This window comes from Sceloporus undulatus, chromosome 5 (assembly GCF_019175285.1).
Source record: "Sceloporus undulatus isolate JIND9_A2432 ecotype Alabama chromosome 5, SceUnd_v1.1, whole genome shotgun sequence".
Taxonomy (NCBI): Eukaryota; Metazoa; Chordata; class Lepidosauria; order Squamata; family Phrynosomatidae; genus Sceloporus; species Sceloporus undulatus.
In genome coordinates, this window is record NC_056526.1 from 122,707,943 (window position 1) to 122,727,241 (window position 19,299).

The 19,299-nt window shown below is 38.3% G+C and overlaps 1 protein-coding gene across 7 annotated transcripts in view; it reads right to left on the reverse strand.

Annotated features, from left to right (window-relative positions):
- LOC121931065 (cyclic nucleotide-binding domain-containing protein 2-like) overlaps nucleotides 1-19,299 on the reverse strand; it is a 61,582-nt gene that overhangs the window by 19,230 nt on the left and 23,053 nt on the right. For 6 of the 7 annotated variants that reach the window (XM_042468311.1, XM_042468310.1, XM_042468314.1 and 3 more), the window contains 4 exons: nucleotides 18,015-18,092; nucleotides 11,204-11,292; nucleotides 9,606-9,768; nucleotides 7,141-7,224 (listed from right to left, as the gene is read on the reverse strand). In XM_042468311.1, the coding sequence (XP_042324245.1) occupies nucleotides 7,141-7,224; nucleotides 9,606-9,768; nucleotides 11,204-11,292; nucleotides 18,015-18,092 (414 nt within the window). The remainder of the gene's footprint in view (nucleotides 1-7,140; nucleotides 7,225-9,605; nucleotides 9,769-11,203; nucleotides 11,293-18,014; nucleotides 18,093-19,299) is intronic. The other variant, XM_042468312.1, reaches the window with a different exon arrangement.

Here is a 19,299-nt window from a genome sequence, read left to right on the forward strand (position 1 = left end):
AAATTCCTCATAAGATTTTGTGTCCAAGGCTGAACTCGTTTGCAAAATGCTATTTCTGGGCTACCCTGTACACTTGGCATATGATCCACTTCTTTCAGGCGCTAGCTTTCTAGAAGATGATTATTTCCTTTAGCTATCCTATCTTAAAGCTGATTTCCAATGAATGGTTTAATCTAGAGTTTTTACTGACCCCATTGGAATTCCAGTATTATACAATAATCAATCAATAAAGGAAGCAAGCAAGCAAGATTTGTTGTATTTAACTAACAGCTGTTAAACGCCATATAAGAAAATATATTTTACAATAATAATAAAAAAGTATGCAACGGCACCGACTTTCTGACTTCTAAAAAGTGCTGGTGGAGCGCGGCAGGGACCCGGGCTGATGGCGGCCGGCGGTTTAGCAGCAATTTAGTGCGCAATAATCCCTGCCTCCATCCTGTGTCCCAGATCCAGCCTGGGAGGTTGGAGCCAGTTTAAAATGCTGAGCGATAAGCTCTTTGTTGGTACAATTTTTGTCCCTGCTAGTTTTTGTTAAACAAAACCAAAAACTGTATCTGTTGGATGTTGGAAACTCAGGAAAACTTGTTATAACTCATCACGTGACAATACCATAAAATGCCTACTTACATGTCTAACTATCTGAGACTTCAGCAGCAAAATTTAACTCAGGGGACAAGCAGGTCTTTTTAAAAGATCCAGTATTTCTGGATGTGGGTTAATGTAGTTGGGAATCCCCCCACATCCAGAGTAAAGAGCTGACTATGCTTAATCCAGTTATCACACAAAACCCAGTAAAAATAAATAGTACAGTACAGGCAATGAACAGGTAACATATGAATATATATACTTGGAAACTTCTGATAGGCAAGTGCTCAGGCAGCCACCTTCAGACAAAAAGAGGTTGTTGTCTCAGGAGAAAGAGGTCTGACAATATTCATAACCATCTCTCATCTGACCATTTCCTGACATTTATTTCAAGAAAGCATATAAGTAAAATTAATGGGAAAGGCAGCCCTCAAAGACTAACCTTTTCTATTTCTCCAAGAAGATTTCTTTACTAATACACTGTTTGAATGACAGACCTGGGGAACTGACAAATTGCTCCCAGAGATTAGTTTTTGCTTCACTATCAAAATGTTTATTTATTATTACTATTCACACACAGCTCTTCTGCATGGAAATCCTCTAATGACAATCATTACAGGAATATATGAACATCATGTTGTGCTAATGGACCTTAAATGCACCCGTGTGCAAGATAGAAACCACCAATGTTCACTTCTGGTATCTTTAAGTGCATTTTGGATCCAGACCAGAATGGGATTAGAGGCTAAAAGGAGGAAAATCCAAGTCTTACTTTCCTCTCAAAGGGCCTTCTCAGTCTCCTGACAATATTTTTCTGTTGTACAAAAATACAATATACTCCAGAGGACAATCCAGTACTTCTGCAAAAGTGTTGTATAACTTCCATTTAATCAAATTTAACTAGAAAAAGCCAGAACCACTAAATATAAAACAGGATTGGACAACTGTGTGCTCCAGATGTTTTTGGATTGCAACTCCATTATCCTTTACCAGTGGGTATGCTCACTAGGGTTAATGAGAGTTGCAGTCCAACAATCTAAAAGGGTTGCATTTTCTCACTCCCGATCTAGACCTAATTGGCAGGTGAGAAATCTTATTGATACAGTATTTTATGTACATTTATCCATGTTGTTGATGCACCTGTTTGTGTTTATGTACCTTCAAATCACCTGTAGACTTATGGTGACCCCATGAATAGGGTTTTCTAAGGCAAGGAACACTCGGAGGTTGTTTGTTACTGCCTTCCTCTCAATTATGGCCCGGTATTCCGTGGTAGTCCCCCTTCCAAGTACTAGTCAGACCAGACCATGTTTAGATTCCACGATCAGATGGGAGCTGGAGTTTTGAATGTATTTTGGTATACTGAGACACTGTTGTTTATTAATGTGAATCAATAAATTGTGTGATCTATTTCTCAGGTGAAAGGCAGCTAGATAAACATCCTGTTATTTTGGTAGTAGGGAGGTTAAGACAGCACTCTCCGAATCCCCATTTAAAAATTCAATTTAAACTAGTACCCTTTCCCATGACTTCTAGTTGCCATGTTAATAAGCTTTAGAGAAGCGGGAGGAGGAGGAGGGCAGGCAGGCATTTATTTGTTATTTTTTCCAGGTTCATTTACCAAATACTGACTTGCTGTCCTGTCTTCAGAGAATGAGAAACCCTCTGCACTTTGGGCTGTTGTTTCGTATGGATCAGAAAAACCATTCAAATATCTTTTGATAGGCTGCATTTAGAAAAGAAAGGGCTCTGGAACTCCCTTCTCAAAGAAGTTAGACTGGCACCTTCTCTACTCTCTTTATGTAAAGAATTTTCTATTATGGCCGGTCTCTGAGGATTTATTGTTTAGGCAGAAAGTACAACATGCTGGATTTTCAGTTTCTTATTTTATTGTGCTGTTGTCCTTTATATGGTTTATGTTCTTAAATGGTTTCAAGGTTTTTTTAATATAGTTTAATCACTTTTGAATTTTTGTATTTTGTGGATTTCTAACTATGTTGTTGTTTTTTAAACTATTTGAAGTTGCCTTGAGTCCCAAACTGGGAAGAAGGTACGAAATAAATAAATAAATGGGTGATCCAAAATTGTTGTTTAGTGTGATAATGTATCTTAAGTTAGCCAAAAAAAAAAAAATCACTGATGAGTCCCCCCACCCCACCCCATATTTCTATCATGCATTTCTGACAACAAGCTCAGGCTGGCCTAACTTGATTCTTCCCACCCATTTCATCTACAACAATCCTGTGAGACAAGTTAGGAAAGGAGAGAGAACACATGGCCCTAGGTTCCACATTGGATGATAATGGAAACAACAAAGGCAGCAAGTTCAGCTTTTAAAGGTAACAGGTGTTCCAAAACCACATGATATGACTTTTATGAGATGAATCATAAAACATTTGTAAACAATATTAGTTAAGTGTCTCTAAGCAACTCTACATCCAAATGTTTTGCAGAGCAAACTTCCAGGATCCATCAAGCTCTGATTAATAGACCTCTATAAAACCTACTACATCAACTTACTGTCAATCCACTCTAATTATTAGATCGCTCTTTCCCATCTTGAGAACAACCTGACTAGCATGCAGTATTGATGCAGAGCTTACTTGAAAGGAAAAGTTCAAATCCACAGCCCTGAGTCTGCAAGACGTGAACAGGTCTGTTCATGATAGGGTGAGTTGGCGGTATCTCATTCATAGGGTCACCATATGCCAAAGTCAACTTGATAGCAGTGAACAACAACAGACAAGGATTGGAGCTCACAATATGCAAAATACAGTTAATTCTGTTCACACAGAATGGAGAGTTTTACTTTGCTTTGAGGTGTACATAAGAGACTGTTGTGTTTTTGTAAAATATTTAAAAACAGAAAGTGGGGTGTTTTTTTTAGAAAATACAAATCTTAAAATGATTAAAATTAAAATTACTTCTTTATATTTGTGCTTTTCAAATGATTGCAGACCATGTCAGGTTTTAAGCTGTTTCAAATAATACTCTGTGAATCAGACAGAAAGCATAGGTATCATGGCATTATCAAATTTTAAATACATTTTCCTAATGTCCAGTAACATTATATTACTGATAATGTTGGGATGAGGAGAAAATGAAGAGACTTCCTAAAATCACACAATGAGGGGGTTGTAAAATGCCATACTCTTTTGTCTCTTACCATTTCCTGGTCTTGCTGTAATATAAAGTATTTTTCTCTGATTTAGAAAGTGCTTCCTCTAGGCAGGGTTGTGCTGTAACTTTGATAAACAGGGTTGATCTAATTCACACATAAGCACCATGACAGTAAATCATCTTGGATAATATAATCAACATCCCTTAGGAGGCCCAGTGTATTTTATTGCTGTGTTGCCGTCCATTTGCCCCACTTGCCCTGTGAAGTGAAAGCATTAATAAAGGTCTAACCCTTTCTCCTGCTCAAGAGTTTAGAAGGCTTTTAAAGTACCTTTTTATTTCTTTATCCCATTATTCAATTCCTCTAAGTAGACATCTTTCTATAGAGTTTAAGCGCCAGTCTCTTGCAATATAAAACAAGAGGACTGAAGGCACTGCTGAGTCTAAAATATTAATAATACATAAAACATAGTGGAGCTAGGCATTCCTATAGGTGACTGGCAGACACCCTCCTTTTCTCGGAAGGAGTGAACGTGCAAAATAAAATTACCTGATGGGCGTACCTTTATAATGCAATAAAGAGAGAATATGTGGAACACTCCAGCCATCTTCTCCTCCTGCTGCTGATTTGATTAAAAGTGGTGCTGAATTCAGAAGACCACAAGCCCCCACTAAAATGTAAAGGAGGATGGAATACATTTCTGCTTGGACAATACTATTGTTGATTATGAACTTACAGCAGCCATTCTTCCAAGGGTAATGATATCTGTGGATCTAAACCAGAGCTCAGCAAAGTCCAGCCCATCAGCCCAACTTGCCATAGGCAATGCTGAGCTATTCTGGGTGTTACAGATAGCCACATTTTGTCCAGCCCTGATCTGGGTCATCTAGAGACCTTGCAAGGCACTTCATCTATTTTCTTGCAAAATTTCCATTTCAAGCTAATATTTCCACCACAGTACACTATTTCTCAAGATGGTTATTTAACCAAATAACTATTAAAAAAGATCAGTTTTTTGAAAATATAAAATAAAATGTACAGTCTATTTTCATTTTAAAAAACCTTTATAGCAGAGATTTGAAAACTAAATCCAGTACATGTCTAATCTTTTGTTAAAGAGTATAAAAAAAGATAATAAGATAATGCCTGGTATTACTTTTGGAACAATGTGAAGAACACTGCATTTTTTTTCATTACATTTAAGGTGTGGAAACATGGGGATATTCCTAATGATTAATGTTTCATTCCCCAATTGCCAATACTGTAATAATTTCAAAGTGAAGCACAGCCCAAAAGTACATCCTGTTGGGTCCAAAAGAATGTACTCTTTTGTGATACACACTTTCAGGTTTTATAATAATAATAAATAAAATATTTATTTATATTTTCCGTCTCTCCCCATGGATCGAGGCGGGAGCACTAGGAGGTTTTTATTCCTGGTATTCAGTGTTTGTATGCCTGTCTGCCACTGCTGCGCACCTCCATACCTGCCGCCACTGCATCCCCTGTGAAAGACCCCACTGTGGCCCATAAGGGCAGAGATGGGGCATCTGGCTTCACCCACATGGCCATAGGTTCCCTTCCAAAATCACAGGTTGTGACTAGGGTATTCACAGGGAATGTGCCAGCAGCAGGTACATGGGCATGTGGCCATGCAATTTGCGAGCTGTTGCAGTTGAGTTTCTAGGAAATTCTACCACAACCACTGGTTTTAAAGGACCACTCTAAGGGCCTTTTGGGCCAGGGTAAACCCAGAACCACTGGTCTGGCCAATCCCGGGCCAAGGCTATTGGCCTGCATCAACTACACAGGATAACTCCAGACAGATGGAACATGGGCCTTTTGGCCCATGTGTGCAGTCACTGAGTGCTACTGCTATATTGCTATGACAGATTTGCACGTGTGTATGTGCCTTCAATCTGCCTGTTAATGTAATGACTCCATTAATTTCATGTGAATTTTTTAGGAAATACTTAGACATGGTGTTGCCAGTTCCTTAGTCTAAAAGACAAGAAAATGGGATCTGGTGCCTTCAGGGTATTTAGATCCTGTAATATGACAGATAGATATACACTATTAAATACTAAAATAAATCAAAGGTCTTCAAATAATAATAATAAAAAAAATAACCAATATATTTTTCATGTGCAAAAAAGTAAAATGTGCATTCAAATTCTGATAAGAGTGACATTCTGTCTAGGTCAGTGAAGTAAGCCAATCCATCAAGAAAATCTGGCATCAGTACCATGTCCTGGCTTAACTTCCCTTACTCAACTACAGCAATATAAGCTGCTTCACATGGGGATTTTTAAATGAATGAACCAAGGTAGAAGGTTCTAATTAATACCACCCATTTTCCTTTCATCAGAGAAAAGCAAAGAGTACACTGGGGGAATGACAGTGATAGATACTGCTGTATAACATATCAGGATACATAAATCATTTGATCACAGAGTCATGACTTAAATAGCCTGAGAGAGCCATTTGTATTGACAAGGGAATCTCCTGGCACCTTTAGCCTCATGAAACTGAGATTATAAATATCTTTTGAATTAAAAGAGTCCCAGACCAAGCAATAAAAATGGCTAGCGTTTAAAAAAAAAAACAGGAAAAACTTTACAGTTATTCATGCAACACCATTGCAACTCACTGCCAATGCAGACTACATCATAAAGGTTTTCTCCATCATAAGCAAATAATGCAAGACCATGTACTGTACTGGATAATATTTCATCAAATTTGTCAGTATGTTGGCTCTGGAATCTTCCCAGCCACATCCGTGAGGATGGGGGGCAATGGATTAATTGCCAGAAGCCTCCAAGAAGCATGATAGGGGCAATTCTCCACTGGCTGAAGATACTGGCAATTCCTGGTGCATCTGGCTTTTCTCTTTGAAATATAAACTTATAACTCTATTGAAAAATCATTCATAAAGCACCCCTTTATACATCAAGTCTAATTGGGGAATAGCTCTACTCTGAACTTTATATGAGAACTATCATATACTAAACGGCATTGCTTTATGATCTTGTTTCTTGAAGTTGACTGGCTTTGACCCTGTGTGTGTGTGTGTGTGTCCAGCCTCAAGTCATTTGTTGACTCATAATGAATCCATGAACTTCTTAGGGTTTTATTAGGCAAGAAATACTCTGAGGTAGTTTTGCTAGTTCCTTCCCCTGAAATATAGCCTACAGCAACTGGTATTCATTGGCAGTCTCCCATCCAAGTACTAAACAGGATGGATCCTGCTTAGCTTCCAAGATCAGACTGGATCTCATGCCTTTAGGTTATTTAGGCCCAGACCCAACCTAGACAAACTTTGATGCTGCCAGATTGTGAAATATATTTAAAATACTTAAGAAGTAGCGTAACGTTAGTTTAACATTAAGAAAAGGAAGAGTATGAATAATGGGGTTGTCCTATGTACATACCTCTTTTCCTATCACAACAAGTTCTGCATCGGATTTGCATATAACTGAGCTGGGACGTCTTGTATTAGTCAACAGACACATTTCCTTGAAAAAATAAGAGTAGTTTTGAGTTTACCTTTTTACAGAATTGCACAGTAGTACTGTATGCATAAAGATTTGCAAACATGGTGCAACTTAGTACAGCATATCTTTATAGGTTATAACTTACAGTACTGTACTAGCATATTGAAAAATTGCATAGCTCCCAAATCTCTTTCTGTAGTCCTCAATGATACTCAACGTAATACAAAACCAAACAAAAGTTGCATTGTTATATCCAGTCCATTTTTGTGCTGTGGCATATTCTGAACACACTGATCAAGGAGCTGAGCCATCAACACTTCTGCCTCTATTTTCACCATGAAAGGACTGTAGCCAGACAGGGTAAGAAACTTTCTTTTGGCTTGGAATAGCTTGTATTCATATTATATCTGTGTTAAGTTGCAATTGTGGGCTGCAGGTCAATGAACTGGCATTTAGAGATGCTTTTTCTGAACCCAGATATTCCTTTCATCTACCACAGCAAATATACATTGATGTATTTGTCACCCATACTTGTCTACCCTAAACTGATCAGCATTACTGCATCATATGGTAATGAGCTCCATAAATTAATAATGCAACACTAAGGTGGGGAATACCTTCTTTTGTTTGTCTTGAGCTGTCCATGCTGCAAATCTGTAAGAACCACCTATTAGGAGTTCTCACATGTTGGAAGACTTGGATGTTTATCACAGTATGCTCTTAAAGAGGTACTATTCCAGTGTGACTCCTCTAGCAGCCTCCTGTTGCATGCTGGGATTGGCAGTTTTAAGGAGCTGAACTTCTCTGCCTGAGAATTCTAAATACCCCTCCTTAAAACTGCCAATCCCAGCATGCAACAGGAGGCAGCTAGAGGAGTCACACTGGAATAGTACCTCTTTAAGAGCATAGTGTGATAAACATCTTGGACAAGGCTGAAAGTGCTTCAGGGAAGAATGACTACCTCATTACTCAGGACCCAATTAGCCAAGATGGCTAAAGATTTGTTCTATGGAATATCCTCATCTTTCCAAGCTTACAGAAGTTTCAAAGACTGTAAAATCAAGTAAGGGTCCTTTAATAATCCGGCAGCACTTCTAGAGGGTGAAACCAATCACATTATAAGGCTTGTCAGTCTACATATGCATTCAAATGGTTTGATCTCCTTGCTGAGATAACATGTCCTTGCGTAAAACCATCTGACAGCCAACAGAGCTCTCTTACTGCTGTCGTTTATTTTATCTCTGCATGGTGTTGCAGACTCGATCATGGCTTCTTTGATTATCTATCTGGAATGTAGCCTTCCTCTTTTCCTCCTGTCTTCCACTTTGCTAAGCATTATATTTTCTAGAAAGTCATGTCTTTTCATGATGTGACCATGTATGACAATCACAATTTAGTCTAGGACCATTTATTTGTCTTTTTAGTACTCCACAATAGCCACAGAACTCATTTCAAATGAGTTGATTTTCTTCCTATCTGCTTTCTTCAAGTCCAGCTTTCACTGGCGGGGTACAAACCGCCGCTTTGCAGCGCTCCCCCGCCGCCGCCATTTGCTCCATGCGGGAGCCGCAGCAGCCAAACCGCGCGACTCCCGCGCGGAGCAAAAAAGAAGCTCCATTTCGGAGCTTCTTCTTGCGGCGCCTCTATGATGTCGCGAGGCGCCTGGCGCGGACTCATGACATCATAGGCGCCGCGACACGTCTGGACGCTGTGCGTCCAGTACGTAAAGATGGCGGCGCCCATGTAGAAGGTGCGCCACCATCTTGTACATATAGGATACGTACTAGGGTTAGGGGGGTGCGGAAGCACCGCCCCTTCGTAACCCTAGTACGTATCCTATACGTACTAAATGGCGGTGTGTATCCCGCCACAGCCATACATAGACATGGGAAATATGATGGCATGAACCATCCTAACTTTAGTACTTAATGATATATCTTTATAGTTCAGGATTTTGTCTAGTTCCTTCATAGGTACCCTTCCAAGTCCTAGGTTTCTTCTGATTTCTTGACTGAAGTTATATAAATAAGCTGTGGTCATTACTTTTGTTTTCTTAATTTTTGTTTGTTTCTATTAGGCTCTTGTTCATTTTATAAGTCACAAGGATTTATGGGTGACACACTACTAGCAGGTTATGTGTAGCAAGTAGACCACCTGGACATCACTTATTTAAGACTGAAATCAGTTCTATACACATTTCCTTGTTAATAAATCTGAATGAACATGCTGTCGCTTACTTTGGAGTATAATGTATGGCTGCACTGTAAATGATGTAATTGGAATTATCAAAATAAATACAATAAAAATATCAACAGAGAGTTTCTTACTCAATTTTTTTGGAGATCTCTGTATTGAAAAGAATCTAATTCCACACAAGACTACCTAAAGAAGAAAACACTTACCCCTATGAAGTCTCCTCCTTCTGCTTCACATAATGTTTCAGAGGTGGAAATCTTGTCTTTTTCATTTTCATTGGCCATCATGAATTTTAGTTTACCAGACAATACTAAATAACATTCTGTTGCCACATGTCCTTGCTTTATAATAACTGTTCCAGCTTCATATCTGTAGAAACAATTTAAAGCATATAAAGGCCTGTTACAGACTGCCAAAATAAAGCTGCTTCGGGTCTCTTTGGAGGTATGCTGTTTAAATGATGCATGGGTCCTAAGAGTCCGGAGGTCGCGCCAAAGCCACACTCCATTCCTAAGCACTGGAGTGCAGCTTTGGTGCAGCTTCCAGATTCTTAGGATGCATGCATCATTTAAACAGCATACCTCCAAAGAGACCCGAAGCAGCTTTATTTTGGCAATCTGTAACAGGCCAAAGATAAAAGTCAGCAGTTACAAGTCATCCCTGTTGTAAGAATGGCAGAGGCAGTTTTATGGTTATAGAATGAATTCCTTCATTCACATGCAAACTTTTTTAAAGGCTATTTAGGTAGGAATTTTGGTAAAGGCTCAATCATGAATACTCACCTTTGAACTTCTATTTGCTGGCACATATGAAGTCCTTATCTTCCAGCTTTCCTGATTTGATAAGGACAGTCCCAATTAACCCTCTGTCATCCCACTTCCAACACTTAAAAGTAATTTGAACTCAGCTCAGCAAGGGACAGGGTGGAGAGGAGAGGATAGAGTCTTGTCCTTCCTAATAGGTTGAGTCAAAAAACAAACTGCTGAAGCCTTTCCTAGCTTGTGTGTTCTTTCTCATTAATAACTTTGACCATCTTGACCACACTTTGATATTGCTTGGTCACATGTGCCCTACTTTTCTTTTGTGAAATGTTGGAGGGTATGGAAATCAAGAACCTACTATTTCCTCAAACAGCATTGCAACTCTTTTTTCAAAAATGCATAGAAAAATAAAGGCTAAATGGGTAAGCATACATACAGTAGTTGAATCAATTTGTTTTTAAAAGAGGGACAGCCCATCTGAAGTATCATATAGTATGCTAGTTATGTGGCATGCAAAACTAGGTTCCCACCATGGAAGAACTTGCTGTGACTTTCATATAAGAGTCACCTTCACTCTGAATTTTCCTTTTAAAATCAGTACTTCTTTAACTGTGTTCTTCAAAGAAATCTGGTAAGATTGTTTTGTTTTGTTTTTTTTAAAAAAAGGTTTGATACCTTTTATTATGGTAAGGGTCATAAAAAGCAAGAGATGGGAAAGGATTGTACAGACTTAATGCATCTTTGTACATTACTCTTTAAAAGTAACAGCTGCCTATATTATTTTCTTAATCACCAAAGGTCTAACAACTCTCCATTAGAAGACTGCTGTTGAAATTGTGAAATACCAGAGAAGGATGACATAGCTTCCATCTGTCAATATTTTATTTTATCAGTGCAGGGCATTTCTGAATTATGATAAATATTTAATCACAAAAATCTGAGCCATGTTGAAAAATATTCACCTTCTGACCCAGCTTTCTGAAGGAAGCTTATGGAATGGATCCCATTCTATTACCCAAGTATTGCCCAGGCATCTTACTTACTTTTGATAGATGATGACTTGGCACAGCTGGCGTTGTGTTTTGCTGGGCAAGCATTGAAAAGCCCTGTTTGTCTTCAAGCATGCTTGAATCTGGGGGAAAAAGCATATTTTATATTTGACACTGGGTTTGTGGGCAGAGTCAGTCACCTGTCATAGTACACACACTCTACAAGGAGCATCCTACTGCAAATATTGTGTCCCAGTTCAGACACAAACTACAATTTAGCATTCTGAGAATGAGTTACTGTAAGCACTAGGGCTGCATGTGTACCCAACTCTTCCTCCTTCATGTCTGAGGAAAAGAGTCCCAATATTTGAGAGATATTTGAATAAACTCAGTATCTGATAAACTCAATATGCTCAATACCAGAGGCTGCATCTGCAGAAATAAATAGTGCAGTTTGACACTGCTTTAACTATCATGGCTCCATCCCATGGAATCCTGGGATTTGTAATTTGTTGTGGCTCCAGAGCTCTCTGACAGAGAAGGCTAAATAGCTCACAAAATTATAAATCCCAGAATTCCATAGTATTGAGCCATGGCAGTTAAAGCAGTGTCAAAATTGTATTAATGCTGCAGTGTAGATGCAGCTCAAATAGTTTGGAAGAAATGCAATCTGCCCACTTTGAGAAAAGTGAGATATAAATAAAGCCATGGGTGCCCAGTATAATACTATTCTCTTTTATCTTTCACTCAGTGCATCTTGCTATTTATCAAATCATGCAGCATCTGGAACTTCCAGCTCTTTGACTTAGATTTGCCCTCAAGTGACATAGACTTCTGTGTCTTGGTGTCCCCTCTGTAAATAAAAGTATTTTGTCACTCTCTGATGCCTCAACATACCCCAGAACACTTCACCCAAAATGTAAGTTTTCTTGAGAATGCTAGTGGTATGAACAGTGATTCTCCTCTAAACATAAGCCAGATCAATCAAATCAATTCCCCAACCCTTTCAAAGCCCTACCAAAGTCCTCTCACTAGCAATAATTCAGTTTCCTCACTCTAGATCTGAACCACCAAGTGAGAATGTCTATCCCACCCGCTGCTGCTTGACCTCCAAAATCCTGGAGGATTTTGACATATGCCAAAACAACCTTCAAACCAGCCCATACACACTTGTTATCCAAATCTCCTTCTGCCTTGGCTATACATCACTTAGGCAAGTCAGCACTTATCCTATTCACTAATCTTATTGCAACATGCCTTTCAAACCTGGATGGGTAGTTTGAGTCTTATGAAGAAAGTTGGTGATGAGTCATGGAATAGCATTTATGAGTAAGTCAGTTCCCTTGTTTTGTTAAATTCATTGTCCTCTTGCTTTGAAGCTTGCTCTAGAAAGTGCTCTCTCTCCCTTCCCTGAAATTTCAAGGGAATATTACACTCCTTCTTTATTTATAAATTGTCTGTAGTATTTTTATCCTGCTCCCATTGGAGCCAAAGAGAACATACACATAACCAGAGTTGGGAACAAACACTTAACTAACATAAACCAGAATAAAGATCAAAAGAAAATTAAATTGGTCTCTGATCAACAACTGGTTGCCAGCGGGGAGATTATCTACCTTCTTTATTCTAGCCTAGTCTTCTCTTTCTCAACCCCAACTTCTCTGGCTATGCTTACATCCCCTGAGATTCCATGGTGCGTGCAAGAAACTTTATGTGAGATGGACCACAAGACTGAAAAAATGCAGAATAGGGGAACACCTCCTTAATCTAAAAAATAGAAGAGTGGAGCTCCCTTAGTTGGTCATTTGTAGAAATGCAACATTCTACAGCTGATTTCTGATTTTGGGTTATAGAAAAAACATATAATTATAACGATGTTTTAAAGGGGAAAAAAGAGATAGAATGGAGGTTGAAATCCTTGTTGCCTAGAGATTTAAATGAAGATTTGGACCTACAGTCCTTAATTTGAATGTAACAGAGAAATTATATATCAGAACACATGTATGGGTGTGTAATATAATGACATGAATAGATTGAGCAACTGTTTGTAGAGATTGTATCGTATACCCCTGTGCCCTGTCCCAAGAAATATCATTGGTTATGTCTTTCCAAGGTCATCTGGAATATATATATATATATATATATGGAAATGCTACAGTGTCTGTTCCCTTTATCTCTATGGTCTTGTATTGTGAAGAGTGTTTACAATTTCAGTGATTTCTTTTGAAGGGTATGTATAACTTTGATAAGAACTATATGGATATTTTGGTATCGTAGTTTGATGAGTGTTGTCCTATCTTTTTAAATATTATATTTCAAGTGTATTTATATTTGCTTTCAGCCCCCAAAGAAGGCCTGGTGTAGCTGAAATGCGTTGGGCTTTTTAAACACTGAATAAACCGTTGACCATTTTAGAGCAGTGGAGTTTCTCTCCTCTTTGATTGCTGCTTGGCTACATGCTTTCAGTTCCTCACCAGGCTAGGTTACACCAGCTTCAAAAACATGCATTATGTGCTTTGTACATTTTGAATGGCCAATAAAGGTATCACTCCTTAGTGGATTTTGGATTTTGGATTTTGTTTTATTTTGGTGTATGAACAGCAGAGCAACCCCTGGATATGTTCTATAATAGATCTAGTTGAACAGATACACATAAATTTAGACCTCTCCACCATTCTTACCAGAAGTATCTAGACATCATTTCAAAGATATAGCCATGTTAATTTGTAGAATCAGGATGTAGAGAGGTCTTGTAGCACCTTTGAGACCATCTTCTTTCTGTTAGTTAGAGCCTGAACAGACAGGCCAAAATAAAGCTGCTTCAGGTCACTTTGGAGGTATGTTGTTTAAATGACACATGCATATTAAGAGGCCAGAAGATGCGCCAAAGTTGCACTCCAGTCCTTGGAACTGGAACATAGCTCTGGCCTGACTTCCAGCCTCTTTGGATGTGTGTGTCATTTAAACAACATACCTCCAAAGTGACCTGAAGCAGCTTTATTTTGGCCTGTCTTTTCAGGCCCTTAGTCTCAAAGATGCCACAAAATAGCTCTACATAGTCACAATTTTGTGTGAAAAGAAACTCTCAGTTTTGGAATTATACTTGCTTTAAATTGATTTTTTGGGGGAAGTTAGTAATGGAAACAATCCACATAGGAATTCATGTAATTAGCAGAAATAACTATTAGTTGATGGATAATTTTACTTTATCGATATTGCTAATGGTTTTTAAAGGTTATAATTTATACAACACCTATTTACTGAGTGAAATAATTAAATCTGTCCCAGGCTTTGATTCAAAAGGACTCCGTTGCTTACTGGGCATTACCATAGTATACAAAACAATTCCCCATGATGCAATATAGTAAGAGATAGAAAGTTTTGTCAATATTTGTCAGATGTTTTCCAATGAGACTTGTGTTTACAAAAAAGCTTTTTATGTTGAATCACTTTTTAAAAAATCTATGAGCTCTAAAAGCCTGTTTATTTTATGGATAGGTAACAAAATGAGTTAAAGGCTTCTTTAATTCTTTAATTAACATGTGGGAGTGATCACACAGTGGCCAAGTCAACACTAGGGGCAAAAGTCCGAATGGACACCCCGACATGTTCTGCCCCAGATTCACCCCAGAGCCACTCTGCTACCTGTTTCTCTGCGGGGTCATCAGGTAAATATATACACATGTCCCTGTATCTGGATGTTACTTTGGTCCGCTGCTACTGCCTTCCTCGATCCGCTCCCACCACTACAGTAAGGGATGTGGTGGCTTAGTGGTTAAGATACCAATTCTGACTATCGTAAAGTCAAAAGGTTGGCAGTTCGAGGCCCTAGTACCACATGATGGGGTGAGCTCCAATCACTAGTCCCAGTTTCTGCCAACCTAGCAATTCAAAAGTATGTAAAAGTGAAATAGATAACTAGGTACCACTTCAGTGGGAAGCTAACATTGTTCCATGTAGTCATACTGGCCACATGACACCACAGTCATCTTTGGACAATGCTGGCTCTTTGGCTTAGTAATGGAAATGAGCACTGTCCACTATAGTTAGACACAACTAGACATTCATGTCAAGGGCAAAACTTTACCTTTGCCTTTTAATGTGGTATATCCCAAACTTGGTGCAGATAGGGCTATGAATCATGTGGCCTTATTCCATGAGATTCGGGGATAAGGTCCCATGTCTTGGGGACTTATCACACCAGATTCAGTGTGTGTGAGAGGGTGCATAGACGAGCCCTAAGAGGTAAAAAAGTCATTTTCTAAGGTAGCCAAAGAAAAGTAGGCAGGGAAAATGGAGAAATATCCAGTACTGTACTACAAAATACCCATTATCCATTCCACTTCTATCCTGCTATTAAGACTAGCAGAACCTGTGTGTATGAAAATGACTATTATCCAGCTAGGGATTTAGGAATTAAATAAAATTGATTTTTTTTTTAAAGTAAGTGTAGAGAGCTGACAGAGATGGGTCAGCCCTGCAACAACCAACAGGAAGAGAGCTGGTGCCAGTGAAGGCTGGAGAAAATAAATAGGGCTGTTGCTGAGAAGGAGAGTTAGATAGGGTTTCAGTAAATAAGAACGAATAGATAATATGAGAAGTTTAATTCAAGAGAAAGACCTGGGTGAAAAGCTTTTGCAAATTGAACAGAAGCTGGATAATGCCTGAAAGAAATACAATGACCTAACAGAAAATCTGGATGGTATTAAAGAGAAGAAACAAGATGTTTCAATAGCACAAATGAAACTAACAATTAAACAGAAAGATAAAGTTATTGGTACATTTGAAGAAAAAGTAGCTGAACTGGAGTCAGAAAACCAGTCTTTACAAGGCCTAATGGAAGGAAAAATTGAGAAAATTGTTACTCTGGAAGAAAGTTTAGATAATAAACAAAAGACTACAGGTATTTCAGATTTAGAGTGGAAATATAGTGTGCATTTAGCTTGTATAATTTTTGAGATAATCAAAACAATGAAATGTTAGCCTAAACCAAAAACAGAAAAGTATGGCAAACTGAAATGTCTAGGAAAAACTGTACACTAAGTAATACATAAGGAAGCTTTAATATCTAAAATATTCACATAATGCAGTAACAGTAATATTCTGGCATCCAGCTAAACAGTGTGTAGATAAACTAATAGTAAACCAAAAGTAAACTGCTAGTAAACCAGTAGTTAATTCCAAGTATAGGGTAATAGAGGCATGGGCATTTACAAATATCTCTGTTATTGCCATTCCTCCACTACTAACCCCCTACTACTAATTCAGTACTGGTTTAATCATCTCTCTGCTGATACTGAACTTGCTGCCTTTTCTGATGCTTGGTGGTCTAAAGTCACTATGAAAGGGATGGACTGGCCCTTTGGGAAAAGGAAGGGGGTGGCGAAATTCACATTATAGGATGTCAGTTAACAACAATAATCCATCTAGGAAAAGAAAACTAACTCACAATTTATACCTATTGTGTGCTCTGAAAGCATCTTTAATCCAAAGCACCCCCAGGAACTTCAAAACCATTCATGCTACTAGTCCCTGTGAAAATTTGGGGGATCAACTGGGTTGGCAATTTATTTTTATCTTTAAAATTTTGTACACAAACTCTAAGCATGAAATTCCCATGACAGTGATTACTTCTGTTCCTTCGCAAGCTTGCAATCAGTATGCCTTTTATTCTATGTGACAATATCGAGCTTTGTTCCCATAGTATTGGTTTAATGTCATAGAATCATAGAATCTATGAGAGGGACCCTGAAGGATCATCCGTTCCAACCCCCTTCTGCCATGCAGCAATAAACAGAATCCTAGAGTTGGAAGGTGTTGACAGTAGTAAAGTAGTTGTAAGTATTTTACAACTACATAGTTGTAAGTAGGAAGAAATAGTATCCTAGAGTCCTAGAGATATTTGTAAATGCCTGTGCCTGTTACTATTACCCCATACTTGGAATTTACTACTGATTTACTAGAAGTTCACTATTGGTTCACTAACAGTTTACTATTGGTTTACTATCATTTTACTATTGGTTTGCTAGCACTTTACTACTGGTTTACTAACACATTACTATTGGTTTAATGGCTGTTTACTACTGGTTTACTATTGATTTGCTCCCAGTTTTACACATCCTATGGCTTGTATCACATGACTTTCCTTAATGTCAACATACCCTGTGGAAATAAAGCAGTTTGACATCAGCTTAAATGCCATTGCACCATCCTATATAGAAATCCATAGTGACAATTTTGTGGCAGTGATGGGATGAAAAGGCCTAGGGTGCTGTCATCCCAGAAACATAGTGGTGATAATTAAAGTGATCGTGACAGTAAGTATTATTGACGAAATATAGGAGTTGAATGATGCTGAAGTTGGAAGGACTGTGGTCAAAATATTTGGTGAAAGCAAGAACTATCAAAAATATAATGTGACAAATTTAATACATAGTATTGCTTTTCATATTATTCTTTTCCAAAATATCACACAATAGTGGTATCAGTTATTTCTCAGTGCTTTCAAGTAATATGTTATATAAATAATATAAAAATGATGTTACCCTTTTTGGAGTAGCAAGGGCGTAATAATGACTTTTTTGAAAAATAAAGTAATATCTGATATTATTATTATTATTTAGTGCTATTAGTATACTTCTTCAAAATCCTATTCAGGGTTATTTCAGAATTTTTAAGTGATTTTTTGTGGGAGGAGGGAGATAAAGGAACCAAGAAAGCAACACATTAGTAGCTGAGGCAGCAGCATAGAAATAGCAAGTAACACAGAACACATTCTTTAAAAAAAATAAAGAAAGAAAGAAGCACAAATGCATTTGCTTTTTAAAATAACTTTCCATGATCTGGGATTTCGTTTTTACCTTACCTGCAGGATGTCTTGCTGTATTCTTTGTTCTGGACAGATTCGTAGCAGACGCTTAAGTTTCCCAAAACTTTTCTTCTGCTACACAAATTAAATGTAAATATTATTCATGGCCTTTATCATTTATTATTGCTGAGTTACTACCCTGGATACTTTAGCCTGCTCTGAACAATATAAATATGTACACTGGAGTCACAGGTACCTCTTTCAGCTCTGTGTTGAACTTGAATTGACCATTTCCAAAAAGTAGGTTACAATCCTGTTTAGACACAATACTCTTCAAGAACAGGACATCTGTCTGCCTTTGCCTCTATCTTCTGAGGTCAAATCACATACAATCCAATCTTATGCAGGCGAGTAAAACCCATTTAATTTAATAGCATCTATTCAAAGATTCATAGTGCTATTTGCATAGGCAACAACCCTGTGCAATTTTATTTGGGGAGTAAATTATTTGGACATAAATGTAACTGAATTGAATGGTATTGCCTTCCAAGTAAACATGCACTGAGATTTTCAGAAAAGTTTAGAGTGTTGCTCTGTTTCAGTCTCTTCTCCCAACGTCCAGGTGTACCTTATTATGGAATCTGGGTTTCCCAACTCAGCAGGACTGCCAATTTGTACTGTATTTAATGGAACTTGATCATACACAGATTTTGTTATCCATGGGGGTTCCTGGAACCAAACCCCAGCAGATAACAAGGTCCCACTGTATTTTCTTAGTGATATCACACTGTTAATGTTGATTATTACAGCTTTGGGCAGTTTTATCTTAAGGGCTGGATCCACTTTGGAATTAGATGAGGCCTGTGTGCCCATCATACCAAGTATGAGGGGTCCTCTTGAGGGAGCTTGGTGAATGATGTAAGCAACCAGAACATGCTCAGCTTGGAGGCAAATGCCTCTGTCTCACTTCCAAGTGTCAGGGGAACCACACAGTGGCTGCCAACCAAGTGGCATATCTTCATATCTTATTCCAGTGATACCCAGCAAGTGAACTGGGTGAATGTTTTCCCACCGGCCAGCAGGCACTTCAGCTAGTATTTAGAGAAGGACTCATACTGTAGTCCAAGCCTATTTAGCTGTAGCCAATAAAGTTGTGGCCCTTTCCATTCCAACAAAATGTGGCCTGTGTTCATTCTTGCCAGATGTGAAAGCCCACTTTCACTGTGGCATCTGCAAAAGCTTTCATGGCTGAGAATCCACTTCATCAGATGTATGAAAATTTAACAGAAAACAGAACATTTGAACCCTACCACAAATGTTAGATGATACAACTCATCTAGAA